General features: G+C 35.7%; 1 protein-coding gene across 2 annotated transcripts; it reads right to left on the bottom strand.

Moving 5' to 3' along the window:
• Positions 1-14,307: 14,307 nt before the first annotated feature.
• Positions 14,308-23,572, bottom strand: LOC111377889 (E3 ubiquitin-protein ligase SDIR1). 2 transcript variants are annotated; one of them, XM_023001040.1, is made up of 9 exons: positions 23,370-23,572; positions 21,789-21,929; positions 21,613-21,664; positions 21,477-21,529; positions 21,133-21,361; positions 20,842-20,953; positions 15,503-15,548; positions 14,730-14,855; positions 14,308-14,592 (listed from the first exon to the last, which is right to left on the bottom strand). In XM_023001040.1, the coding sequence occupies exons 2-9, from the start codon at positions 21,864-21,866 to the stop codon at positions 14,473-14,475; spliced, it is 816 nt and encodes a 271-aa protein (XP_022856808.1). In that variant the 5' UTR covers positions 21,867-21,929; positions 23,370-23,572; the 3' UTR covers positions 14,308-14,472. The 2 variants fall into 2 exon arrangements, with proteins under 2 accessions (XP_022856808.1, XP_022856807.1); XM_023001039.1 differs by having other exon boundaries at positions 21,789-21,932; positions 23,370-23,558.
• Positions 23,573-25,152: the final 1,580 nt, after the last annotated feature.

Below are 25,152 nucleotides of genomic sequence, written 5' to 3'. Positions count from 1 at the left end.
ATCAAAAACTTTTCCTTCGTCTTCAACCACTCATTTTTCAAAAAAATACTATGCCAATGAAGTTTAACTAATGAAGTTGTAATTATGTGAAACAACGTAAATATGTCCAAGAAGATCACATATGATTAATGAGATGCAATTAGAAGTCAAAGGAGTGTCAAAGTGCCGCACAAGCCATGCTCTAAATTCTCAGTCACAAATTACGATGCAATTTTCACATAGAAAACATTCAAATTTGAAAATTACTATAGACTCAGAGAGAGCTTGCTGGCCTCCCTCCTAATGCTTGAGTGGCTGTGTTATGGGGTGACACCCTAGATCCCGATTTTTAGGCTTTTTAAAATCCCAAGCAACTTCAAACACTTCATATTATATCGAGGCTATAATTCCTCCCAAATCATCTCTGTACTAGTAGTTGAGTCATTATTCATTCAAGAGAACTTCCTACATAGAACAAACATAAACCAGGGCGCAAGGGCAAAATAGGGTGCATGGGGGGAAGCGAAAATATTAACTGTGCACACACCACAATACACGGCACACACGTAGAGTGCAAAATTTGAAGGCAATTTATTTTTTTTCCTTTTCTATTTTGAACTCTATTTGTGTAATACCCCAAAATTGTTTATAGTTGTTGATTATGAAATTAGGACCTTAGTGTAAGAGAATGATATTTAGAGGAGCAAATTCCATGTCAACCAATAGTTGAGGGACTACAATTGTAATTTCCTAAATTATATGTATATGTATATGTCTATGGGTGATGAGGCATCGAAAGCAAAAGTTGGTTTCTAATGCGTCTTTTGTATCAGAATGAAACAGTAGGCCTCCTTTGCCATGACATTAGTGGCTTAGCCCTTTGCTCACAAATTCTTTTGCCTTTTCCTTCACAATGATTAAGAAAAGCTCTCGCTTTATGGTAGACCCTTTTGTCTTGATACAATTCCATTTTTTGCTTGCAGCCTTCCCTTCTAATCAAAATCTAGAAACGAAATATCGCCCAGGCGAAGTCTACTTATTCAAGAGTCCTCTCTCCAAAAGGTATAATTGTTGGAATAATGATTTCCATTTCAATTTAATACATTTCTTCTAGGAATTCAGAAGAAAAGGCAAACTATTTTCATTTGTCGGGGGCAAAGCTAGACTATTTGGGGTTTGTGTGTATGTAGATAACGTACATCTATATATGTATAATTATATATAATTACGATTGATTGATTAATTTAAACTATATTTTTACTATAATTACCAGTGTCTGTATATGTATAATTATATATATTACGATTGATTAATTTAGATTATAGTATTACTATAATTATGCACATCTATTTATGTATAATTATATATAACTATTATTGATTGATTTAAATTATATTGAAAATTAATTATATATATTTGTACATACACAGACATACGTAATTACAGTAAATCTCTGTGTGCACATATTACTATGATTGTTTCACACTACGCACATAGTGAAAACGCTTGTTTGAAATCAAGTTCCTCCATACATGGTTTATCAAATCCTCTTCAGATTTATGAGGTAAATGTAATCATTGGTTGTATCTTAAATCATTTTTCATGCTTTAGAATACGAAATTCCTAGTTATGAATATGACATGAGTCATAAATGTTTAAGCTCAAAGGACCATAGCTAGGTAGCGCTGCGCACGGGAATCATTGTAGCAAAGTACAGTACTTAATTTTCGTATCTCCCTATGTATTTATGGTTATGTACGGGGATTATGGCTACCTAACGATGTGAACCCACGTAACAATAGTAAATACGAAACCCACATGAGATTGATCCAAACCAAAGAAAGCCAAGAATCAAGGTTTAGAGTTTGATCCAAAAATATTGTGCCAAGTAACCAACACAATCGTTGATAATATGTTGACCTCTTGATCATTCAAGAATATCATCTGGATTGTTTGAACGCCACTAGAAAATAATTCTTGATAAGTTTGAAATTTAGTTCAATGAAGAATAAGGAATTGAACGCAAAAATAGCTCACAAAAAATCTCTCTTATTGAATGAATGAATAAATCTTTACAACGAAATAATGAGTCTTATCTATAGAAAACCCATAAAAAACTAGTTAAAACGAAATAAAGTTCTAAGGATTATAAAAGATACCAAAAGTATGGAGTTTTAACTAAATTAGGAGATTCTATGATAAATTGGAAAAATTGCGTTAAGCTTGAGCTATGCGGCTGCATAGTTGTCTCAAATGCGATCGCATAGACCACATATTTTCTTCAACTAGATTTTCTNTGCGTTAAGCTTGAGCTATGCGGCTGCATAGTTGTCTCAAATGCGATCGCATAGACCACATATTTTCTTCAACTAGATTTTCTGTATATATGCATGCAATCTTGTTTATTGTTCTTAATTTGTTTTCGCTCCCGAGCCCAACATGAAACTTGCTTCTTTGCTCGCCATGGTTGATGTTTTGTCCATCATAACTTCAATAATTAATCCCCATTGCTTCTTTAACCTGCTTTGCTCTCGACCTAGTCATCGATCCCTCTTCCACGATCAGTGGATCCTTACTCGAGCTTGCCTTCATTCCTTGGATCAAATTATCCTCTATATTCAAAAGGAGTCTGATATCAATGAAGCAACATTAGGGACGTCAATGTTATGAATTATATAATATACTTACCTTGAAGATCCAAGTTGTAGCCAATGTTCTCAATCATAGCAATGACATGGAAGGGTCCATCTCCTTCTAGGGTGTAGTGATCTCCTTAGAGTTCGTATCCACCTCTTTCTTACATCCAATCACAATCACATGGATCAAAGATTACATAGCCCGACTGCTCCCTTTTGCAAGTTTGAGCTACTTTAAGAACAATCTCATGTTTTCCATCACCTCTATTGTCATCCCACTTTGATTTTCACGAAGAGTTAGAACCCAAAAAACCCGATGGGTACCTAGTTGTACCCTTCCTCTTCAACTGCCTCTTTGCCTTCATCATTATATGTAGCGTGTCCCCCAACTCTACATAATGTTGCAATTCCACCACATTAGCTATTTTCCTATTCTAACCGTTTAGAAATTGGGCCATAGTGGCCTCCCTCTCCTCCTCAACATTGGTTCTAATCGTGAGCATCTCTATCTCCTTATGATAGTCCTCCACACTACTAGAACCTTGATAGAGGCTTTGTAATTTTTGATGAAACTCCCTATAGTAGTGATTAGGAATGAACCTCTTCCTCATGACGGCCTTTAATTCTTTCCATGTATTAGAAGGCCTCTCATGATTACTTCTCCGAGTTGTCACTACTTAATCCCACTAAGTAATAGCGTAATCGGTAAATTCAAGTCATGACAACCCAATTATTAATTAAATCTTTGTAATCAAATTTACTTAAACTTGATCTCTTAAATTGTTGGGCTTTTAATTAACTTATGGATTATGCTTTCATAATCTTAAATGGGTTGAGCTTCCATAGCTCATTTCTTAAATGGGCTAGGCTCGTGGTGTTAGATCATCACAAAATAATAACTTAATTTCATTTTATTTCTCGGGATTCTACATATGCCAATGATGCAGATTTGTCCGACAAGGCTGCAATTGATGAATTTTTATAAGTGTAATGGAAACGTTTAAGGAAATTAAGTTATGCATGCCTAATTGTTCTATGCGTGAAGTACATAGTAGGGGTCTAATGGGACATTTTGGTATTAAGAAAACCTTGAAGATGTTGCATGAGCATTTTTATTGGCCTATGAAGAAAAAATATGTTAATCACATTTGTTCTAGATGTGACATGTAAAAAGGCTAAGTCTACAATGAAAGATTTGGGTTCACTCCGTCATTTTATGGGTATTATTGAAGTCACATACACTCCATAACCACTTTTTTCTCTATCTAAGTTGTATACTCAAGCGTGCTCATCATACTGATAATAAGATCATTGATTCACTTTTTATCTTAATGCTTAACTTTCATTCTGATCGTTCTCCATTATTAGATCCTAGTTTTTACCATACAGTTGGTAGCTTGGTTTATCTCACCATTGCTCATCCTAATATTTCTCATGTTGTTCATATAGTTAGTTAGTTTGTTGTCACCTTCCTTACTCAATTCACATTTTGACGTATTTTCGAGGCACTCAATTTTAGAGTCCTTTACTTTCATTTACTTCATCCTTAGAGTTGCGTTCAAATTTTGATGCCGATTGGGCTAATGATCCATAGTTCATCGATCTAACATTGACTTTTGTATCTTTTATTAGCAATCCTGCATTTTTGGAACAACAAAATGCAAGATACTGTTCTAGATCTTCTACGAAAGTAAACTATCTTAATATAGCATCTACTACTTGTGAAACAGTTTGGTTACACTGGTTGCTTGCAGATATGGTGTAAATTTTCATTGATCTACTTCATTGTATTGTGAAAATAAAAGTGCTATTTTGATTGTGCACAATTCCTTATTTCATGGAAGGACAAAATATATTAAGATTGATTGTCATGTCACTCGGCATTACAATGTTACCATTTGTTCCTCCATGCAAATTGCTTACTTGTTTATAAAGTCACATTCCACTTCGTAGTTTCATTCTTTGTTTGGTAAACTCTATATATTTCCTTACAGTAGCATCATGAGTTTGAATGGAGATATTAAATTTATTTGTTGTTTATCTTCGAGGTAGATTTATCTTGTTTACTAGGGATTTGCTTAAAAAGTCTACTCAGCAATAATCCTTAACAAAAGGCCTGAACTTTGTACTTTTTTGGTTAAATTGAAAGTCTTTAATATCATTCATTTGAAATGTTTAAAATGTTCAATTTAAAACCAAAATTTACCAAACGACCCCAACAATAAATTCTCACTTTCATTCACATATTTCATACCCATATTCAAGCCAGCCCTAAACTCACATTCAAACCCTAATTTCTTCTTCTTCATCTACATTATCCCAAAATAAGTAGTACTATAGATGTTCATGGTAGAAAATGGCATGCTGCCATTTTAAACATTTAATATTTTTTACTAATTCTTGTGTGCATTTCACTTTATGTTCCTCGTATCTACATTTGGAATGAAATCGAGAACTCGTGATCCAAAATGGTATGTTTCCAAACTACATGGGCTAGATGCTATTTCGATTAGTGTCCGTTTCATTTTCTGCTTACTCGTATCCATATGACATTTGAAATTAAATCAAAATCCTGTGACCCAAAATGACATGCTAAGTGTTTATGTAGAATTACCCGTGTTTTTAAATGACTAGGTGATATTTTAATTAATTTCTTGTCTATTTCACTTCATATTCATGCGATAGTAACCAATAGTACTCCGATTATGAGATAAGATGCTCAACAAATTAGGTCATTTATCTTGTACAAGTCTTCTAAGATATTCCAAAAGATGATCGATTATATTTAGAGTGAAATTGAGACTCTGTGACCCAAAATGACATGTTGCTTTTTAAAGAGTTAGGAGTCGTTTCAGCTAATTTTATGTTTATTTCAATTTATGTTCACTCGTATCAAAATTAGAAATAAATGAATGCAACTTTTCAAGACAATTGGACACCACAATCAATACGAAGTTTATTCCATAGTACTATCACCATTGTTTCACGATTAAAATCACTAGCTTTAATAAGAACGAAGATAAACAATTTACATTACCTTATATTCCAATTATAAAATAAGATATTTCAAAAAATGATCGACTAGTTTAGGAGTGAAATTGAGACTTCATGACCCAAATAGCATGTTGTCATTTTAAATGATTGTGTGTTGTTTCAACTAATTTTTGTGCCAATGTAAATGACCTCTATGTAACAACTTTGGACCAACCGTGATCTCATATTTCAATCAACTAGGCTCATATCGGAGGGCATAATGAAAAATAAAACGCCGTCTTCATCCTCGTAACATACAACTTTGTGATAACTGTGAAATTATTGTCAAAGTTGTTAGAAATTTGAATCTTACAAAGCGTTCATTAGAAGAAAGACTACAGATCCTTGATGGTTTCTTCATCTCAACAGAATATTAGTAAATATCAAAATGAAATTCTTTAGTTACGAGATAACTTAAAAAGACTTAGTTCTAGAGATACTCTTGAAATATTCATTTCCAAAGACATTGATTCCACAAGTAGAAATTATTCTGATAAAATAGAAAAACTTATTGAACTAACAGATTCTATAACTGTAGGGCAAGAAAAGACTTTATACGAATTAGAACAAAAAATTGAGAAGAAATTGATATTCTTTCTAGCAAAGCTTTCGTTGTAGTATCCCATATCAATATTCATTTTAGTCCACTAGCTGGTGAAGCTTCCTAACACTACAATCCATTTGCCTCTTTCTACTAGGACTGTTAAGTGGGTCAAGTTGAGCTGCATAAAATTCCAAAGTCTACTCTTGGTGAGCAAGCATGTGCCAACTAATGGAGAGAATCAAGCAAGAGTGGCTTGCTTATTTTTATCAACGTCCCTGACTGGGGCAAGTTAGTTGGCTTACATGCTTACAGGCTCATAGTCGACTCACTTTAATTTTTTACGTTTTTAGTAAAAAAAAATGAATATTATATTTTCATTCTTGAAGTATAATGAAGATGTAAATTCGTAAGGAATGGTGAACAAAAAAAATTATAAAATTGTTAAAATCTCTTTCTTTATCTGGTCTTAAGCGAAGTTAAAATTGTATAAGAATAAATATTTCACATACAATTTTGTGAAAAAATTACAAATGAAATGTCAATATACAATTGTACATCTAAACTTAAAGTACGAAAAAATCCATGAAGATTATTATCACTTACTAAAATGATTACGGTTCACCTAGACTCCACATACCATGAAAAATGAAATCCTTTGAGCTACCTCGATATCCGAGGCAAACCAAAAGAATGCCTCGATGGTCGAAGTTCCCAATGAAAAAGGAGCTCAAAACCTTAACACTCAGCAAGGAACATGATTGGAGGCCTCAAACAGGCTTAGATGACCTCGGACATGGACATAAACTTAATATAATTGCAAAAAAAATATCCTAGGCTGTTAATACAATAAGCCCTTGTGGGCAAACAATAAAACTATGAATAAGCATCCAATAAGGCTTAATCATAACTTCCAACATACTTGTGAAGAATGTCAACTAACGAGAATAACTAAAATGTACCTAAAATCATCTATAAATAAGGGTATTACATAATAAAAATTGGATCGACAATGTCTTGTAACCTTTTGAGCCAAATACACCCTCTACGTTGAAAAGCAGAGATCATTCTATTTCTCCCAATCTATCTGTATAACTGATCATTTGAACACTGGAGGAATTTCACATGAATGCTCTTCAGTTACTTTAGTATAGCCTTGGGAGGCTAAATAATCTGAAACAGATAAAATAGAATGGAGAATAATGTCGACCTTAGTAAAGTAATCCGAACCACATGTGATGCAATCTCTATGTCTAGCTTGAAATACTACTCCTAACCTTATAGATAAGGTCATCATACAAGAAAATACAGTTGGCCCCTTTGAGCAAGGGGACGTCTAGATAAGTAATTGGCCGCTGAGGATGCTGAAATTTAGTCAAGTGCAGTCTTCTTATTTGATTGGTAGTTACTCTTCAAGGTAGAATAGGTCCACTCTTAACTCCATTCACAAACTGTCCATCAGTGAAAACAACCTTGCCATAAGTAAAAGACATATGAGAGGCAGTTGTGTACCTTCATATTTGTATCCCATAGCTAAAAGTCTTGAAATTTATGTGTAAGTATTTTGGAAAAGTAATATGAAGCTATCACAAATAGAAATGACGAGATGGATCACCCTGTCGAAGTCTCAGAGGAAAGAAAGAATCCACAAGGTTGTCTATTATAGAGTACTAAAAATTGACACTCATAGATATAGTGGTTGATTAGGTCAATCCAAAGATGGTCTATTCCAAATCCTTACAAGATAAAAAATAAGAATCCCAAATCTATGTGGTCCCTTAGGCATACCAAGCTTAAAGACAATATTGTTTCTCCTCATTGTAGAGTCCAAAATATGGAGAAGTTCATGAGTGAGTAAAATGTTTTCTCCAATTAGCCATCTCTATATAAAGCTGCTATGCTATAGAGAAATGATGCAGTGGCAAAGAATAAGTAATGTGTCCTATAATTTCATAATCGCCTTATTTAATACAGTACACATGCTGATGATATGAAACTCTACCTATCTACAAGAATCGTCCTACTTAGGGAGCAAGACAACAATAGAGGTAGCAGTAAAATACCTAGGTCAGTGACCACAAGCAAAGAAATCAAGCACCGTCCCCAATACATCTTGAATAATATCCCAGTAGTCCTAATAGAAGAATGATGAAAAGTCATCTGGCCTGCCATACTATTGCCATCTATACTGAAAACTACCTCTCGCACCTAATCAACTGGAGCAAGATGATTGAGTATGCCTCCATCACCAGTCTAAAATAATATCTGTACTTATTAAGGACCAAGATTGTGGAGTAGATAGGAGATCCTCGAAGAATGAGGTAATCGAGCTCTAAATGTCATCAAAGATAAATAAAACTTTTTCATGATTGTGTCCGAACTGGGCCTGATGCAAGATCAAATGCTGCATCCCTACATCATCAAATGAAAATAATGGGTATTGGTGTCACCTTTAACCAATTCACACTAGTCTTTTGCTTTCAAAAGACCTACTTGATAGCATGAGTTAGGTTTTCACGAAATGCCTTTTTTTAGTACGGAAAAGGGGTATCGTGTGGCAGTAATTTACTCCATAAACTACTGATCTTTTCTCAATTGTTTTTCGGATGAAAGAAAATTTCATTCCGAAGCTAGAAAATTACAATTGCTGGTACATGAGGTGCACACCAATGAGCTAAGACTTTTTAATCCTTGTGCCCCTATAATAACTTAAACCTAAGTGACAAGAATAGATATTTAAAAAATGAGGAATCATACTAAACATTTACAAATAGTAGAGTTATTTTACAACTGAAATAGACTACTACAATTAAATGGAAATTACAACTTAAATCAATATTTTATGAAGATCGAAGTTGTACAAACTATGACTACGAGTGCGTCAAAGGGGTAAGTATAGTTGTAGTCTTCATATCTTGAAGAAACACTATTGTCTTCGTATCTCGAGAAGGCTTTTCACTTATTACTCGAAAGGGCTTTCACGTACTGTTTCATGGAGCTCGTATGTTTCAATTCACGTATTGTCCATTTGGCTTGATATTCTACAAATTCTAGAAAAACTGAGATCTAATTGCCTCCATTAGAAGATACTAAGAATCTATTAGGACATATTAGCTTGAATATTGACATATTATGTCACCACCATAGTTTTGCGTTGCTACCTACATACGGGGTAGCTATCGTTACCTTTCTTTCTTTGTCTTCAATGATAGCCATAAGAAATTATTGTTCCATTTCAAGGAAGTTCTCAAACTTCATTTAGATCACGTGCCCCTCCATAGTGTACAGTTTTGAGATTCTAAGCATACTCATTTGCAAGAGCTAGCACATTGCCAATCGGACGTGCAGTATTCACAACTGAAGTCAATTATTCTATTTCTCCTTACTGATTAGGGATGACTGCAATAACTTCAATCAACATGTACAAGCTAGTCGACTTTTATCCAATTGGATGTATAATTCTCATATATTCATTTTTGACACCTCAATTTTTTTCTCAAGGCTCTCAAAAGCATCCCATAATCTGGCAATTTGCCCATTAAGCGCATCCACATGCTGTACTCTTCTTTGGATCTCCCACCTCATTGGTGTGTGATGCATTATGATCCATAGCTTTCTTATTGAGGATCGCAAACCACGACTCTGATACCAACTTTCACAAGGTGCTTTCTTTCTCGCGTGCAGGAAAAGGGCACTGTACGATAGTAGTCTACTCCATAGCTTACCTACCATCTTTTCTCGGTTGTTTTGGGAGGAAATACGAATTGAATACAATTTAAAGAAACCTTTGCAACAAAAAATTTGAATCAATTGGAAATAAATTGTTCATTAATTGATGAAAGAAGAAAATTACAATTACTGGTGCATGGATGAACACCAATGAGCTTGTTCAGACTGTCAAATAACTTGTACCCGTCTTTAATAGCTTAAATAACAAATCTACATGACACAAATAGACATTTAAAAGATGAGAATCATAATAAATGTTTAAAAATAACAAGACTATTTTACAACTAAAATAAATTATTACAACTGAAAGAAAATTACAATTCAAATTAATATTTTCAAAGAGTGGGCAAAGTTGGAAAAACTGTGGTTGCTAGTGTGTCAATGGGCTAAGTACAACTGTGATCCTTGACTCGGCCAGTATTGTCGTGGTCAATGTAAAATATCACAGTGATTTGGTGTGGACTTTATATCATACTCTCGTTGCCTCATTACCCAACACTCAACATCCTTAATCCATTGAAATATATTACCAAATACATGTTGATTTAACCAACGTAGTCCCTATTTTAGCCAAAATAATATCTCCCACAAAAACAATAGTTCCTATATGATGAGTTAGGAATAACCACTTCTAAGAGACAAAGGTTAAAAAATAATGTGCTAGGTCAACATGTTGAGAAAGCGGAGGTAATGGCACAGAATCATATTGTAAAGGTGAATGATCATATTTAACTATGATTCAAATGCCTATTCGTAAGTTATTTATGAAAGATCTCTATAGAATTAATCAACATTTTATCCAAACGTGTCCATACCCTGTAATTGCTCCAAGTGTACTAAATCCTTGAAAACGCGGCATCAGTCAAAACACCGTCCATCATCATATCATAGAAGTTTGAAGTACCTCTATCCCTTTATTTCCTCATATGCATTCACCATGATGTGCAATAACATTCATATCTCCCTCACTTCTATGACAATAGAGCAAGAAGCTTAAACGAAAGATATGTATATTGGTCTAGCAAATCTAGGATCCTTAATTTTAGCATATAGGAACTGAGGATGATAACCAATGATAGAAATAATTGTCCCCATATTCTAGAAATATCAAATCTTATTTGACATATTCTCAACCTCTACATCAAAGGAGATCATCGAATAAAGTCAAAGTTCTGCTGCAAAAGAAACTACTACAAAATCAATGTACTAGCTAACATTCCAAATAAGAACACTCATAAAAAAAGGTGGGGAATGACTGGTATTCCTAATTGCTCTCTTAGTCGGCGAAGGAATATCTGTCATCTTTGGACTCTTATGCAAAATAGGTACAAAGCTATTATCCTCAACTCACTGTTCCATTCTAATTAAGTCATCAAAAGATCTATGTCAAACTGACCCTAAGGAAAGCAGTGATTTCTTTATCAGACGGCACATTTGCCTTCACATTCACATGGAAACTGAGATGTAGGCTGGGAGCCAGAGTTGGGACCAAAACGAAGCGAGGTCTTAAGGAAGAGTCTGCTGTTACTAACATCTCATCAGAATCTAGAGGCTGCCCAATCTGGAGATACAAGAAAGGGCATGTAACTAAGGAGTTAAGTATTGAATTATGACCACCGAAAAATATACAACTTGAGCAATTGTGGGAGCAACTGTAACAGCACATACTAAATATAGATCGTGGAGTAAAACCAACAATTGAATAAATAACAACAGGTTTTCGGTAATAACAAACAGAACAACAGTAATTGACAGAGCAATAATAACTTAATAATGATAGTAATTTGTGAACCGCTAGTGGAGTGGATATCACAATGTGTACGACAGAGAAGCTAGCCATATGCTGTCTAGTAGTAGAACCATAAATTGGTACATAGTGCTCAGGAGACTTCACAACCACCTCCTTACCATTACCCTTACATGCCCAACCAGTAGGACGTAGAGAGGAGTGTCGATAACAATAGGAGTAGGAGTCCTTGCAATCAAACTACTGATCACTTAAGTGCCCCATGTATCGCACTTAGAACAAAACATTGGCTTCTTCTCATAAATAACTTTCTGCTTGAAACAATTATTCTTATCCCGTTCTATCCAAACCCTATTCAGAAGTTTATAATCCAAATTGACCTTTACAGACACCCTAAACTGGCTGTGCCTACTTAAGCCCGAGGTCCCAAAAAACCAAACTTCTTGAAATTTTCTTATACCTTAATCATAGAGGACTTGCAGTTTGAGAATTCGCGAACAAGTGTGAACTTGAATGGTTTAGAAAGAATAGCCTCCTCCTCCTCCTTTGAAATAGTAATAGCTGTTACATCAAGGTGCATGTAAAGTGCCTTAGTAACAAAGTTTTTAGAAGTGGAATCAGTGGGTAGGCGCCTAGAGCACAAAAACAAAAAGTCTTCCTCAGATTGCAATCAACCTGAAAAATAGCTTGTCAACCCCAACCTACTGTAACATAAGTCTTCTTACCTTGATTCTATGTAGACTGAGTATCTAAAGGCAAAATAGATGGTAGGAAAGGTCTCGAAATAGTGGAAGAACTATAGGGACTAATGGTAGCGTGTGTGGTACGCTCCCGGTGCCCTACGCTCAACATGGGTGGTATGTGTATCATCCCAATGGAAGGCCTAAAAGTGGGGACCTTTTAGAGGCTAACTTGGATTTCGCTGGGTAGCTTGCTAGAGTGGCACATGTACTGCATTAGAAAGAGTGTTGTCCATGCACACATCCCCAGGTGGCAAAGGCTCAAATCGTAAGGCAATTTTTTTGGTTGAATTTGAGTATGCCAAGCTCACTTGGTCAAAGAACTCATAATGGTAATCCCAAGAGATGGGTTCCCCTAGAAAGCCTTGACTTTGTTATCTGGATGAGTGTTTTGACTAAAATAGGAGATTGAGAAATTAGAGCAATTGATTGGTAACCAATGGTCATGGGAGGTGAGTGGTGGTTCTTTGGTGACCAATAACAAAGGCCCTTAGCTCGACCCCCCAATGGATGGTTGGGATTGCCAAGGGCTGGTTATATGACTGGTGGAAGGTTGAAGTGGTAGGGCCCATTGATTGAGGTAATGGTACGAGATTTTCACCTAGGTCTGTCGCCAATAAACTTGGTTTTAGGGCTATAGAGTCCTTGTGAGTGTTGGTTGGGCCGATCGTGAGTAGGGGTGAGAAGGGCGACGGTGGATAGAGTCCAAATCCAATGGCTTGGGCAACTGAAAGGTGGTTTGAGTTGTGTGGTCAGCTCTTCCGTTCTAGAGAGATGAGAGCGCAAAAATTTTAGACGTTTTTCTCTTTGTTGAGTGAGAGACCCTTTCTTTCAAATCATCATTAGGCACAATAGTTATCAATTCAGTAGTATCTATATTTTCAAAATTGGAACATTAGCTTAGAGAAAAAATCACAGGCAAAAGTATTAGAGCCATCGAAAAATTAGTCAACGTCATCATTGGAGTTCATATCCACTGTAATCCATTACGAATTTTGTAGAAAGGATAAGAACTCCAACTAATAGAAATAATTGGTACAAAAAAGTTAGAACTGAAGAAATAATTGGAAACGAAGAAATCCCTGATCCTACTATAGAACCATAATCAAAAGCAAAAACAAATAAATAAAGCAAATTGCAAAATTAGAATTCAAGTGGCTAAAATGTCGAATGAATTAATGGCTCCATGTCGATGGAGTATGTCATAAATCTCGGAACATGCACGCTAGCTCGCCTAAAGCATATATATATAATAAAAGATAAAAATTCAAATTTTAAAATTAAAATTCAAGCTGCAAAAATGTTGAATGAATTAATAGCACCGTGTCGATGGAGTATGTCATAAATCTCAGAACATGCATACTAGCTCGCCTAGTCTCAACTCGAGACGAGCTCTCATGCAAGCTAGCTTGCTCAACTGGTCGCTTGGATTTGCAATAATGGTCATGAAGGTAAGAGGATCAACACTCTGATTGCTTTGTGCTCAGCTCAAAGTTAGCATGCACTTATTTGTTAGGCAATACAAGTCGTTGAGCCAATGAATAGTTCGCCCCACTTAATGCGGCTAATCACCAACCCAGCAACTATCTCCATCCAGCAAGAGAATGCCATCCTCTGCCCCCTTGCAACACTATTCCTCTCACCCCCTAAAGACCCACAATAGACAATTAGAAACCACACCCGACGTTACCCTACCCAACCCTAGCTCCTCGCACTAATCCCAGCAAAACATCCCAAATACTTCCATACCTCTTTAGCCCCTCTCACAATTGAATCATTCCGCCACCCCTTCTGTTGGTCAGTTCATAGCGGAAGGCAGCACCTCGTCAACTGTAGATACAAGAAGGACAAACAATGTGCTGGTCCCTTTTCTTCGATATATGCAGTTGTGCATAAAGCATGGAAATTAAAAAAGCTTTGACTAAAGGTATTAACCAGGTTCATGACAGTTCCTTTAACATGTAGTATCAAGGCAGGTAGCCGCTAAAACCGTTCATTGTAATTTATGCCTGCGTACATTTATTTACTCTTAACATATAAGTTACATATATTTTTTAATAGAAAAAATTAAACCATGTACGAAGCATCTCCTTGTCCATTCTCGGACCATCCTGACCCAGCTCTAAATTTGCAAACTGGACATGTCCCCTGCTGCCTCAACCATGGATCAATGCAATTTACATGGAACTGCAACACGAGATAAGAATGCCAAGTGATGCATACAAAAATTGATGAAAACACAACTATGTTCAACCAACGTGCTTTCCCAGATGTCATAGCCAAATATAGCTCGTAAACAATTCTCAACAGTGCCAATGACAAACCTGATGCAAGCAAGGCAAGCTCCGAATGAGTTCTCCAAAATTAACTTGCTCCAAGCAAACACTACAAGTCAGTTCATCCTCTGGGGTTTTCTTCCCACCTTGTGCAATTGAAGGATCTTGCTTTTTCTGCATATAGTCACAAACTTGTGGAACTTACCAATTACAGAAACAATACATCAGAACTACATGATTACCAAGAAATCATGTGAAATGACACCAAGACAATTTTTAAAAAAAAAAAAAATCATTAATGAAGACATTACGAGGCATTCTTATTTTTCTCAAATTCAGAGAAGGGGAAAACAATGAAAAAAATAAGAGAAATTATACTTCAAAGAAGCTGTTTAAATATTAATTTTAAAAAAACACTGATATCACATGCAAGCTCTATGTTAAGATGTTGCAACTTTTTAGCAGTGGAAGACCAGTGACACTGTACCTACGCCACATAACATTTTTTGTTTTCTTTTTTCTGCCTTTATAGGGAACTGGGAACTCAAGACTTGCCCAATTGAGCATTTTTTTCATTAACTCATAAAATGGAAAATATTATATCCATGATTTAAATATCTTCCACGGAAAAAGAATGTCACGAATTATAGTGGAGAAGTGAAACAAATCAAACATATCTCATTTCTGAGCAGTAAAATTATACACAGATAAGTTCCACAGCAATCAGTGGATCTCTCTTTTGTATAGAGGAAGGCATTTATGACTTGTCTTGCTCATGGACGAAAACCAAAAGCAAATAAAATGCCTTCAAATGTACATACCTTGGATGAGCATGAAGAAGAAGCCTGCTGCTCTAGCAACCCCACACTGTTAAATGGACCAAAACCAAGAGTCAACTTTAAGAATAAAAATCACCACTATTCGTTTACAGTCTCCAAATAACTCTATCACAAGAATCTGAATTAAAGAAACTCAACCTTAGGGGAACCTTTAAATAGTTCCCACTGTCATGTATGATGGAGCAATCACGAGTGCGAGATGCAGTAACAGTAGCGATAAGATTTTACTGTCTCTATAGTCTTGCAACAAAGTTCTGAAATAAGTTCTTTTCTTTTCATATTAGTCGTGGAAATGTTAACAAGACATATTCCAATAGATCTCTTGGTGTATGGTATAGCTAGATAGTACAGTTTAGCTGACTCAAGAGGAGATCAATTGTAAGTTAGAATTTTGGAACAGTAGCACAGTGCTTTTGTAAAAACAATTTTAATTTAAGTAGAACCAAGACTGAATGCATGCAATATCACTTAGGATAGCAGAAATAAGGATAATAATGAAGTTACCATAGAGAACCGTATTGTGCTAAAAAGTGATTGTTTGGGTAACTAGTTTTGATTATTGATAAGTACAGATAAACTGAATATAATGTAATGCATAAAATTAGCGTGGGTTGGATGAAATGGAAAAGAGCCAGAGGGATTTTTGTCTGACAGATCCAAGTTGAAGGTCAGTTCTCCACAAAAGTTAATTTTTAACCTGCCTCTATGATACATTGGACACTTGACCTGTAAGTGTAGCAGAAATGAGGATGCTAGGACATCATGCCCACACGTGCTAAAATGGATAAGGCAAGAAATGAAAACATATGCCAACAATTATTGGTCGCACAGATTGATGATAAATTAATGGAATTATGACTTCACTGTGATGAGGACATCCCAGTTTTAATTATTTTAGTTGGACTTTTATTTCTTAATTAGACTTGGATTATTTTATTTTTATGAACTTGTGTATTAGGCTTGGCCCTATCTTTTAGGTTTGCAGTATTTTCAGTATTTAAACCTACTTTACATTGTAATTGAGACAATGAATTAATTGAATAAAAAGTTGGCTGCAGTCTGACCAATCGCGCTTGTTTGAGATGAGCCATGGGGACTAGCTCACCCTCCCCCCCCCCCCCCCCCCCCCGGTTTCCCCTTCTTCTCCTCTCCTTATTTTTTTATATTTACCCTGTGCTGCTCAAATTTGCTTACTGGAACATGTACTGAAACCTAATCGAATATACAAACCACCCCGTTGCCGTCTTCATCTATTACCTATACACTGACCAAATCCCCAACAACCATCTGCTGCAATTCCCCACGGCTACTGCAAAATCCACAACCGTCATCACCAGAAACTACCACCAACTGCCAAGGCCACAACCTTCCGCCTCAATTACAAATTCTGACCCCAAACCACACAGACTTCCATCGCCACAATCAACTGTTACCACCGAAGCTTAAATAGAACCCAGGTCCATATCGACCACAAGCGAATCCAACAATTACTCCCGCTACCTTTTTCAAACTCAAAACGTCTGCTACAAAACAATTACACCTGTGACCATCACCTTCCCAACTCACACACTGAAAATTGCAATCAACTGCCGGCTGTAACAATAATGGCCGTCCAAGCCCAACTGCCGAAAACAATAATACCGTAACCGCCTCCTCCAAACCCGACCCAATTACCTACGTCTCATCTCCTCTACAAATTCGGACTTCTGCTAGTAAACCGGCGCCCCACATCGTTGAGACTCTCCTTCGTCGGCCACCTCCCAGACGCCAACTCCCACAACTTTTCAATCGGGTTGGTTTATTAGTTATCAATTAGGTTTGGGCTTGATTTCAATCGGGTTGGTTTATTAGTTTTCACTTGGGTTTGGGCTTTATTAGAATCGGGTTGGTTTTATTAGTTATTGCTTGGGCTTGATTGAGAATTTGAATTTGATTTAGGCCCAATTTTGTGAAATGGACTCATTTATTATTTTGTTATTCTGATTTTGTAAGTATTATTAAAAAAAAAAAAAAAAAAAGAATGAGTCAAAAAGAAAAAAGAGTAAGAAAACAAAAAACAAAAAAAAAAATTCGAGAATTTTGAGAATTTCCTGACATTATTTTACAGGTACATTATTTTCTCGACGAATACGGAATTTTCTATTTTGGCATCTCAGAGCTTAATAGTTCAGAAAGTAGAGGCATTCGACGCTGGGACGATTCAGGCCAACTGAACTCAGGGAGCCTCTGCTCCTATCTATTTTTTTAGTGACACTGTTACTGTATTTTAGAATTGCATCAATTAATTCTTTGTGTTGCTAATATTTTGATAATTTAGCATTAAATCTATTGGATTAAAATTCACGAGCCGGCCCCATTGTTCACTCATTTACCCCACGTGACTAGACCTAACATTTGTACCTTTGCTTTTTTATTTTATTGGCATTAGTAGTATTAGCTTGCGATCGGGCCATACGTAATCCCTAAAATTAAATAAAATAATAATAATAACAATAGATAAATTTCAATCACTATTATCCTTGTTGGCACTCGTTGGTTATTGATCTCAGTAGTGCACTTCACTTAGCTTGTGTTATTGTATATGCAATTGCGTAGTGGTCGAGTTACTGCGTCTAATGCTAGTACCCTTACCACGGACCCTTCCCACATTGAAGCTATCACCCGACAGTTGGCACAATTACAAAACTAATTAACGGCTGTCCAAACTGAGTTAGCCGCTACTCGTGAGGAGAATAGAGCCCTAACCGCTAGGGTAAACACTCTTGACCCAACCCAATACTCAACTGAAGCTGAAATTTCTGACGCTTCCATTAATAGACCTCATCGTCGTCCACAAGGTGGTCGACACCATGCTAGACATGATCGTAGGAAGGGAAATCAAGCTCGTGGACGCGAGCGGGAATATTACCGTCATGGTACACTATCTCCCCCTCGCCACGAGGAGCGCCTCTTTCGAAATATTAAGTTAGATGCCCCTACATTTGATGGTTGTCTAGATCCTAGTGTATTCAATCAATGGGTTAGACATATGGATCGCTTCTTTACCTGGTATGAGGTCCCTGAAGATCGAAGGGTACAATTTGCTAGTTTGAAATTAACTGGTACATATCAACTGTTTTGGGAAAGTGTTGAGGACCTCCTAGAGAGGCGCCATGCTCCCCCCTGTTAGGAACTGGGATGAAATGAAGCGCCGCCTTGAAGAAAAATATTTACCTCAATCTTACAGGGGCAACTTGCTGGATCAATGGAATGCACTTACGCAAGGCAATCGACTTGTGACCGAATATGTTGCTCAGTTTGACGAGTTTCGAATGAGATGTCAGGTCGTTGAGGATGAAGTCATGACCTTGAGTAGGTTTAGGCAAGGCCTACGGAATGATCTTAGACGTGAGCTTGTTCTTAGAGGTGTCACCACTCTTGACCACGCCTACTCTTTCGTTTGGGATTATGAGTTAGTGACTAGGATACCGTACAGAAGTCGTAGTGACTCCCGCACTGCAACCTCTTTTGCATCCACTCCATCCCCTAAGTCTATTCTAGGACCTCCTCCTTCTAATACTACCCCTAAATCGGATAGTAAAGGTAGAGGTTCTAAGGTTTCAAGTACGTCCTCTCGTTTACAATGCTTCAACTGTAAAGATTTTGGTCACATTGCTTCTAAGTGTCCTAGCCGAGCCCTAATTTTGGAAGAGCGTGAAGGTCTAGTTGACGAGTCACTAGAGGATCAGGTTTATGAGCCTAAGTTAGAAGAGTTTGATGACTTGGAGGATAATGAAGATACCTTCTTGGGTTGTATTCAAGCTAGTCCACTTACATCAAGATTAATAATAAGGGCTGTAAAGTTATCGTGGATAGTGGCAGCTGCATTAATGCGGTTTCGATGGCTACTGTATCCCGTCTAGGGTTGAAGTCTGTTCCTCACCCTCAGCCATACAGTATCTCTTGGGTTGATACCTCCTTCATAGCTGTCAAGGAGCGTTGTTTAGTCCCTATCCAATTTCTCGAGTATAAGGACCATATATGGTGTGACGTCATTTCAATGGACGTCGGGCACATCATCTTGGGACGAACTTGCTTATTTGACCTAGATATAACTATCTATGGTCGATCCAATTCCTGCTCCTTCGTGTTTAATGGAAAAAAGATTTACCTTAACCCACTGCCCCCAAAGCCTGCTGGCCCACTGGAAACAAAGAAAAGTGTGAAACGAAAGGGATTGCACATCATTAGTCCTACGGAGTTTGAGCGTACACTCGTTGGTAACTCAGTTGTGTTCGCTTTAGTGGTCCTCCCCTCCTTTCTCCTTCTTATTTCTTTCTATTTACCCTACATCACACTGGATGTTACATAGTTTGCACAAACCTAAAAAGAGACTGACCCAATCTTGATAGCACAAGTGAAAAGAGGGAAGACTAGACAAAAAATATTATGGCATGTTGTATTTATTAAGGATTTAGTAGCTTTAGATCCTCCAGTGGATCTAGCAATAAACAAAATAGTGGCTAAAGATGGTTCATGTAGCGCACTCCGAATTTTTTGGGAATAACGGTTTTTGTAGTTCCAAACTAGTTCAATTCTTCAAAATTAAAAAAATTGAGGAAATTGTTGCAGTTTGGGAGGGCAAACTCATCTCATAAACAATGGAATATATCCCTTTTCAAACAGAGGTGATCGTGATTACCTATCGTCAAACATATAGACAGCCACATGTACGGTATATGCTTACATTTCCATAGGTGAAAAAGTTGACTAACCTAGTTTGCTGCATCTTTATAATGTCATCACTTTGATAACAAACTAGGAGTTAAATGTGATATCAACAACTAATCAAGCTTAATTCCTAATAAATTTGCAATCGGCTGTATGAAACCCTTTTGCCCTTACACAGCTACGTCAAAAAAATTTAGCTATAAGTGCGAAGAAATTAATTACATTAACTTAGAATCGTCCAAAATAAATTATTGATGGAAAGAAAAATAGCTAACATCAAAACTTTAAGAACTTCCCACATTGAAGTTGACAGGAGGATCTCTCCAATATTGATGTCAGCTAAGATCCATATCCCAAGGCTTGTGGTGTCAAATCCCCAAGAGAATTAAAAGGCAAGAATAGCCAGCAAAAAATGATAAACTAGAATTCAAAAATAACATTCTAATATTTAAAAATTGAACAGAAATTTTTTTATATCTTTACTCATAATTTTACAAGCACGTCATCTGTAAAGCATAAAGAGCCAGATGAAATAAAAGAAAAATAAGGAAAAGATAAGTCGAAAATTTGAGAATTTAACTTGCATAACAGGATGCCAAACCATGACTAACCTTTGAGATCCAGAAACCTTGTATTTGTGAACTGGAAGAGCATTTATCTCTTCATCAGTCATAGAGGCTGTAGGAGCATTATCGGCATCCAGTGCTCTCAGTGTTTCATAATCTGCACACAGCAACAAATAACAATTATTTTTCATCCAAATGATTCAAGTAATCACCCGTCTCAGAGAGATAATCGCCAATATAACTGATGTTGACAAATGGGACACAAGACAGTATAATCTCAAGTAAGATTTGAAATAAGCCAAGAAACGGAACAAGAGTTTCAACCTGAATTCATACCTAAATCATCAAATTCTCGGTCGAGAAGTGCAAGCTGGAGTCTCAGACCTTGCAATCTCCCTCTGGTTGCAAGGGCTATGGATGGTGGCATGTGCAAGCGCAATTCAGTGTGGCCAAGAAGGCCACTAGATCCAACAGCATGAGCTTGTGCCTGAGCTTGAAGTTGCTGACAAGTTGCATACATTCTTAGGCTTGTTGCCATCAAAAAGACACCGAGCACCAACCAGAGCTTTAAAAAGACAAAAAGAAATTGAGATATGTGTAATATTTCTTAAGCAATCCATTAGACATTACTTCTTACTGAAGTAGATGAACTCTAGATTCGTCGTGAAGATAATACTTACCAGGAAGTTAGGCGACATTTGATGTGAGTTCAAAATCATAAACAGCAAAAACACTGATATATAAAATGAGCGATTACATATTGAAATCAATAGGTCAAACGATGTCACAAGACAAATAGCAATAAACGATAGATACCTGTGACGAGAAAAGCAAGTGAGTTTGTATTGATTGGTCGAGCTGCTACACGCTGATCGAATAACCAGGCAAATGACATAAACATGTTTGGGATTCAAGAATATTAATAAGCATTTCAAAATTGAAATTGAGTAGCAGGCTTGTAAAGGAAAGATTAATAAATAGCAAGAGATTACCACTGCACGCCGCTCAGGAATAAAATCTGGAAATCCAGTTTCTATATCTCCTCTTGTGCCTCGGAAGACAAAACTCATGATAATAAATGTAGCAGCACAAAAAGAAAATTTGTCCTTCGCAAAATTCCAACAGGAACAAACCTGCTACCAGAACATGGAAAAAAAAATGAAAAAATTTCAATAATCAGCAAATCCAAGATAAGAAAAGGAGCTCGAAATAATAAATCAAAGTATAAAACTGAGAAGAAAGCACGTAAATGCTATATAAGTTAGATACCTAACTTTTGCAATCACTTAACACAGAAGGAAAGAAAATGCATGCATACCCACAACTTCATAATGCAGGAATATATAAGGAAGCCTAATAAACTGTGCACAAGCCTTTGAGATTTAGTTTTCCATTTTTCTGTTAGTAATTTATAAGATTCTCATTTTAAAAAGTTAAAATAGGTTAATTTTTCCTTTTATTAACTAGCAAGTTTCTGATAGTTAAGCTTATAGTCAGTCACTTCATACTTCTACAAAAAATTAGGGCAGTACTTGTGTTTTACACATTACTCCCTGCAGGCTGCAACATATTTTAGTTTCCTATAAAAGGTAATAAATTGAACTCTTGTCTATATAGAAACCTAGAAGCTCGTATATAACTGTTGCATTTTCTTTTCATCTAAAGTATACTGTATAATAGCTTCCCACTGCGCCACCCCATTAAGGACAGTTCTTCCGAATTTTATCCATTCTCATTTAAAAATAAAAATAAGCCACTTCCTTCTGATGCTTCTAGCAAACCTTCATCTCTAAACAAAAGGTACATTTCTCCAGCCAAATATAGCATCACATACTTGTATCAACCTATAATTCAATTAAGGATGATGGAAAAAATCAGTTTCATCACCAGCACAACTATGATTAACAACTATCATTAGAACTAGAAGTGGGCCAATACTGACAGTTATAACTGGAATCATAAACAAAACCTCACGCAAATTGTTCTACAAATATATAAAATTATATATCAAAAGCACACGGTAATACCTTAATTAAAAGAAATACTATTAACAAGTTCGCATAAACCAATGTATCCAGAGGTCTTTACTGACAAAAATATACTATTAGAGAAGAGAAATTCAATGAAAACCAATTATGGGAAGAAATTTACAATAACTCTTCCACAAAAAAAATAAAAAAATAAAAAAAAATAAAACCTTCATTCATACTCAAATTTCTAAAGTTACACCGAGAAATTCAAAAGAATTGAAGAAATACCAAATCATCTCAAAATTAACCAGAACACAAACTCCATGTCATTCATCAAAACAGATCATTTGATAGAATCTTGTTTTAAAATAAAATCAAATTAAAGACCCATCAATTTAAAATTTCTAGGCATCTCTGTCATAAAATTTTGAGGGGAAAAAAATTGCACCCATAAGAGTTCTCCTCCCAAAAAAACACTTCCATTATCATTAGTACGTGTTTCTATTTGTGCATAATAATTGCTAAGCAAAAAAAAAATTGGGGAAAAAAGTGTAAATAATAAAATATGTAAATTGAGGATGAGAGGCAAAGAGGATTACTTACAGGGGGTTCGTTCCCAGAGATGGATCCGAATGCAATTACTTACAGAAACGTAATTAAAATTAAGAACTTCATTGTCTTAGATGGGGGTAGAAAGAACGGGAAGCAGAACTGGCTCGGGCGCACTAGGGGCTCTTTTCGGGAATAAAAAAAAGCCCGGCCCTTCCGGCTTTTCACGAGCACCTACTATTTTGACAGAAACTCTGGGTTTTGATTCTCTAGAGCTGATTTCTAGTAAATTTTAATAAAAATAGATAGATATTATAGTTGAGGAGTTGCGAATCTTAAATATATTATTAAAATTAATTATTAATTTTAATTTAGATTAAAATCTGAATTTTGATCTCTTAACAAATACGGACTTAATTTGTTATTTATTTACAAATTTTGAGAGATTTAAAATTAGACCCCCAATTTGATGAGAACTAAAATATGATTTTATTTTTTTTATAACAAGGGAACCTACATCCGCTACCTTTTAAGTGCGCACTGGATAAACCCTCGAATATGCGCAATAGTCTGCAAATCACGTCAATCAGATAAATCGCACTAGGCAAATCCTGTGCGATAGGCTCAACTGAGAAAGTGTTGATAAGGGAATCGAACTCGTGACCAAAAACCTCCACACTTACCTATTCTACCAACTCGACCACCCCATGAGGGGCACTAAAAAATCTGAATTTTAGTTTTATCACACAAGGGTTAGATATTAACTTATTAACTCATTCATCATTTGTTTCTATTTATTTATAATTTAAATAGTTTATAAAACTTTTCGAGCATACTCTATGTCTTCATATTTTTGTTCTCTTCAGCTTTTCAATCAATAAAATGTTGACATGTTACCACATTTTCAGAGATGTCAAAGCTATACTGAGGTTTAGTGGGTGTTAAATGCCTCATTCGTTCTTCAACTTTTACCCACGTTTCTATTGAGTTCCTAAACTTTAAATTGTTTATAATTTGCAGTTAAATTTTAAATTCTCATACCATTAACTTAACATCCCATTAATCCATATGCTACATGGCAGATAAAGAGTGGGTGTGGCATTTTACTATGTTAACGTGTTGTGATTTAGGTTAGGGATAAAAAATAAATTTGTCAAATCTTTAAATCGAATCAAAATCCCTTTTTTCAAAATCGTTGATTCGGATCCACGCTGATCCCTCAATACTTTAATTTTGAACTAAACCAAACCTCTTTTGAAGTGTTTCGATTTAAATTTTAATTTTTGCAAACCGTTTCAAACCACTAAATCCCTTACAAAAATAAATTTGAAAATAATTTAATTTAAAATTTATCTAATACAATTAAAAATAAACATATCTCAATTAAAAAGAGACATTTATATTAGACATCCTGATTAAATCTAGTGATGCTACTCAACTTAAAAGCTAAAGTTCTTCACAAACTCTTAGAGATCCAAACTGTTGCCTCATTTTTTAAAACTAGATTTATGTGGGAAAGTCTTGTTGAGGAGAATGTTTGATGAATTACTTAAATGGTTGTTGTAAAGATTTGAATATTGAACGTTCTAACATAAAACTTTCGTGAACATTGAATGAAAATAAGTACAAAATATTGGTTAATAGATTTAATCATCACAATAGAAAATTAATTTTCCTTTGAAGATTAAAACCATGATAATCAGAATTTTTGGTAACTTTGAGATCATTGGATTATTAAATCATCATACATTGATAGGGAAGATGATATCATTTGAAAGAGCTTTTAATGACCTAACCAAATACTTCCCCCTCCTCCCCCCCAGATCTTCTCCATTTT

Source organism: Olea europaea, unplaced genomic scaffold (assembly GCF_002742605.1).
Source record: "Olea europaea var. sylvestris unplaced genomic scaffold, O_europaea_v1 scaffold1738, whole genome shotgun sequence".
Classification (NCBI taxonomy): Eukaryota; Viridiplantae; Streptophyta; class Magnoliopsida; order Lamiales; family Oleaceae; genus Olea; species Olea europaea.
Note: the sequence above shows the minus strand (reverse complement) of the source record. Positions and strands in the feature narration are given on the sequence as shown.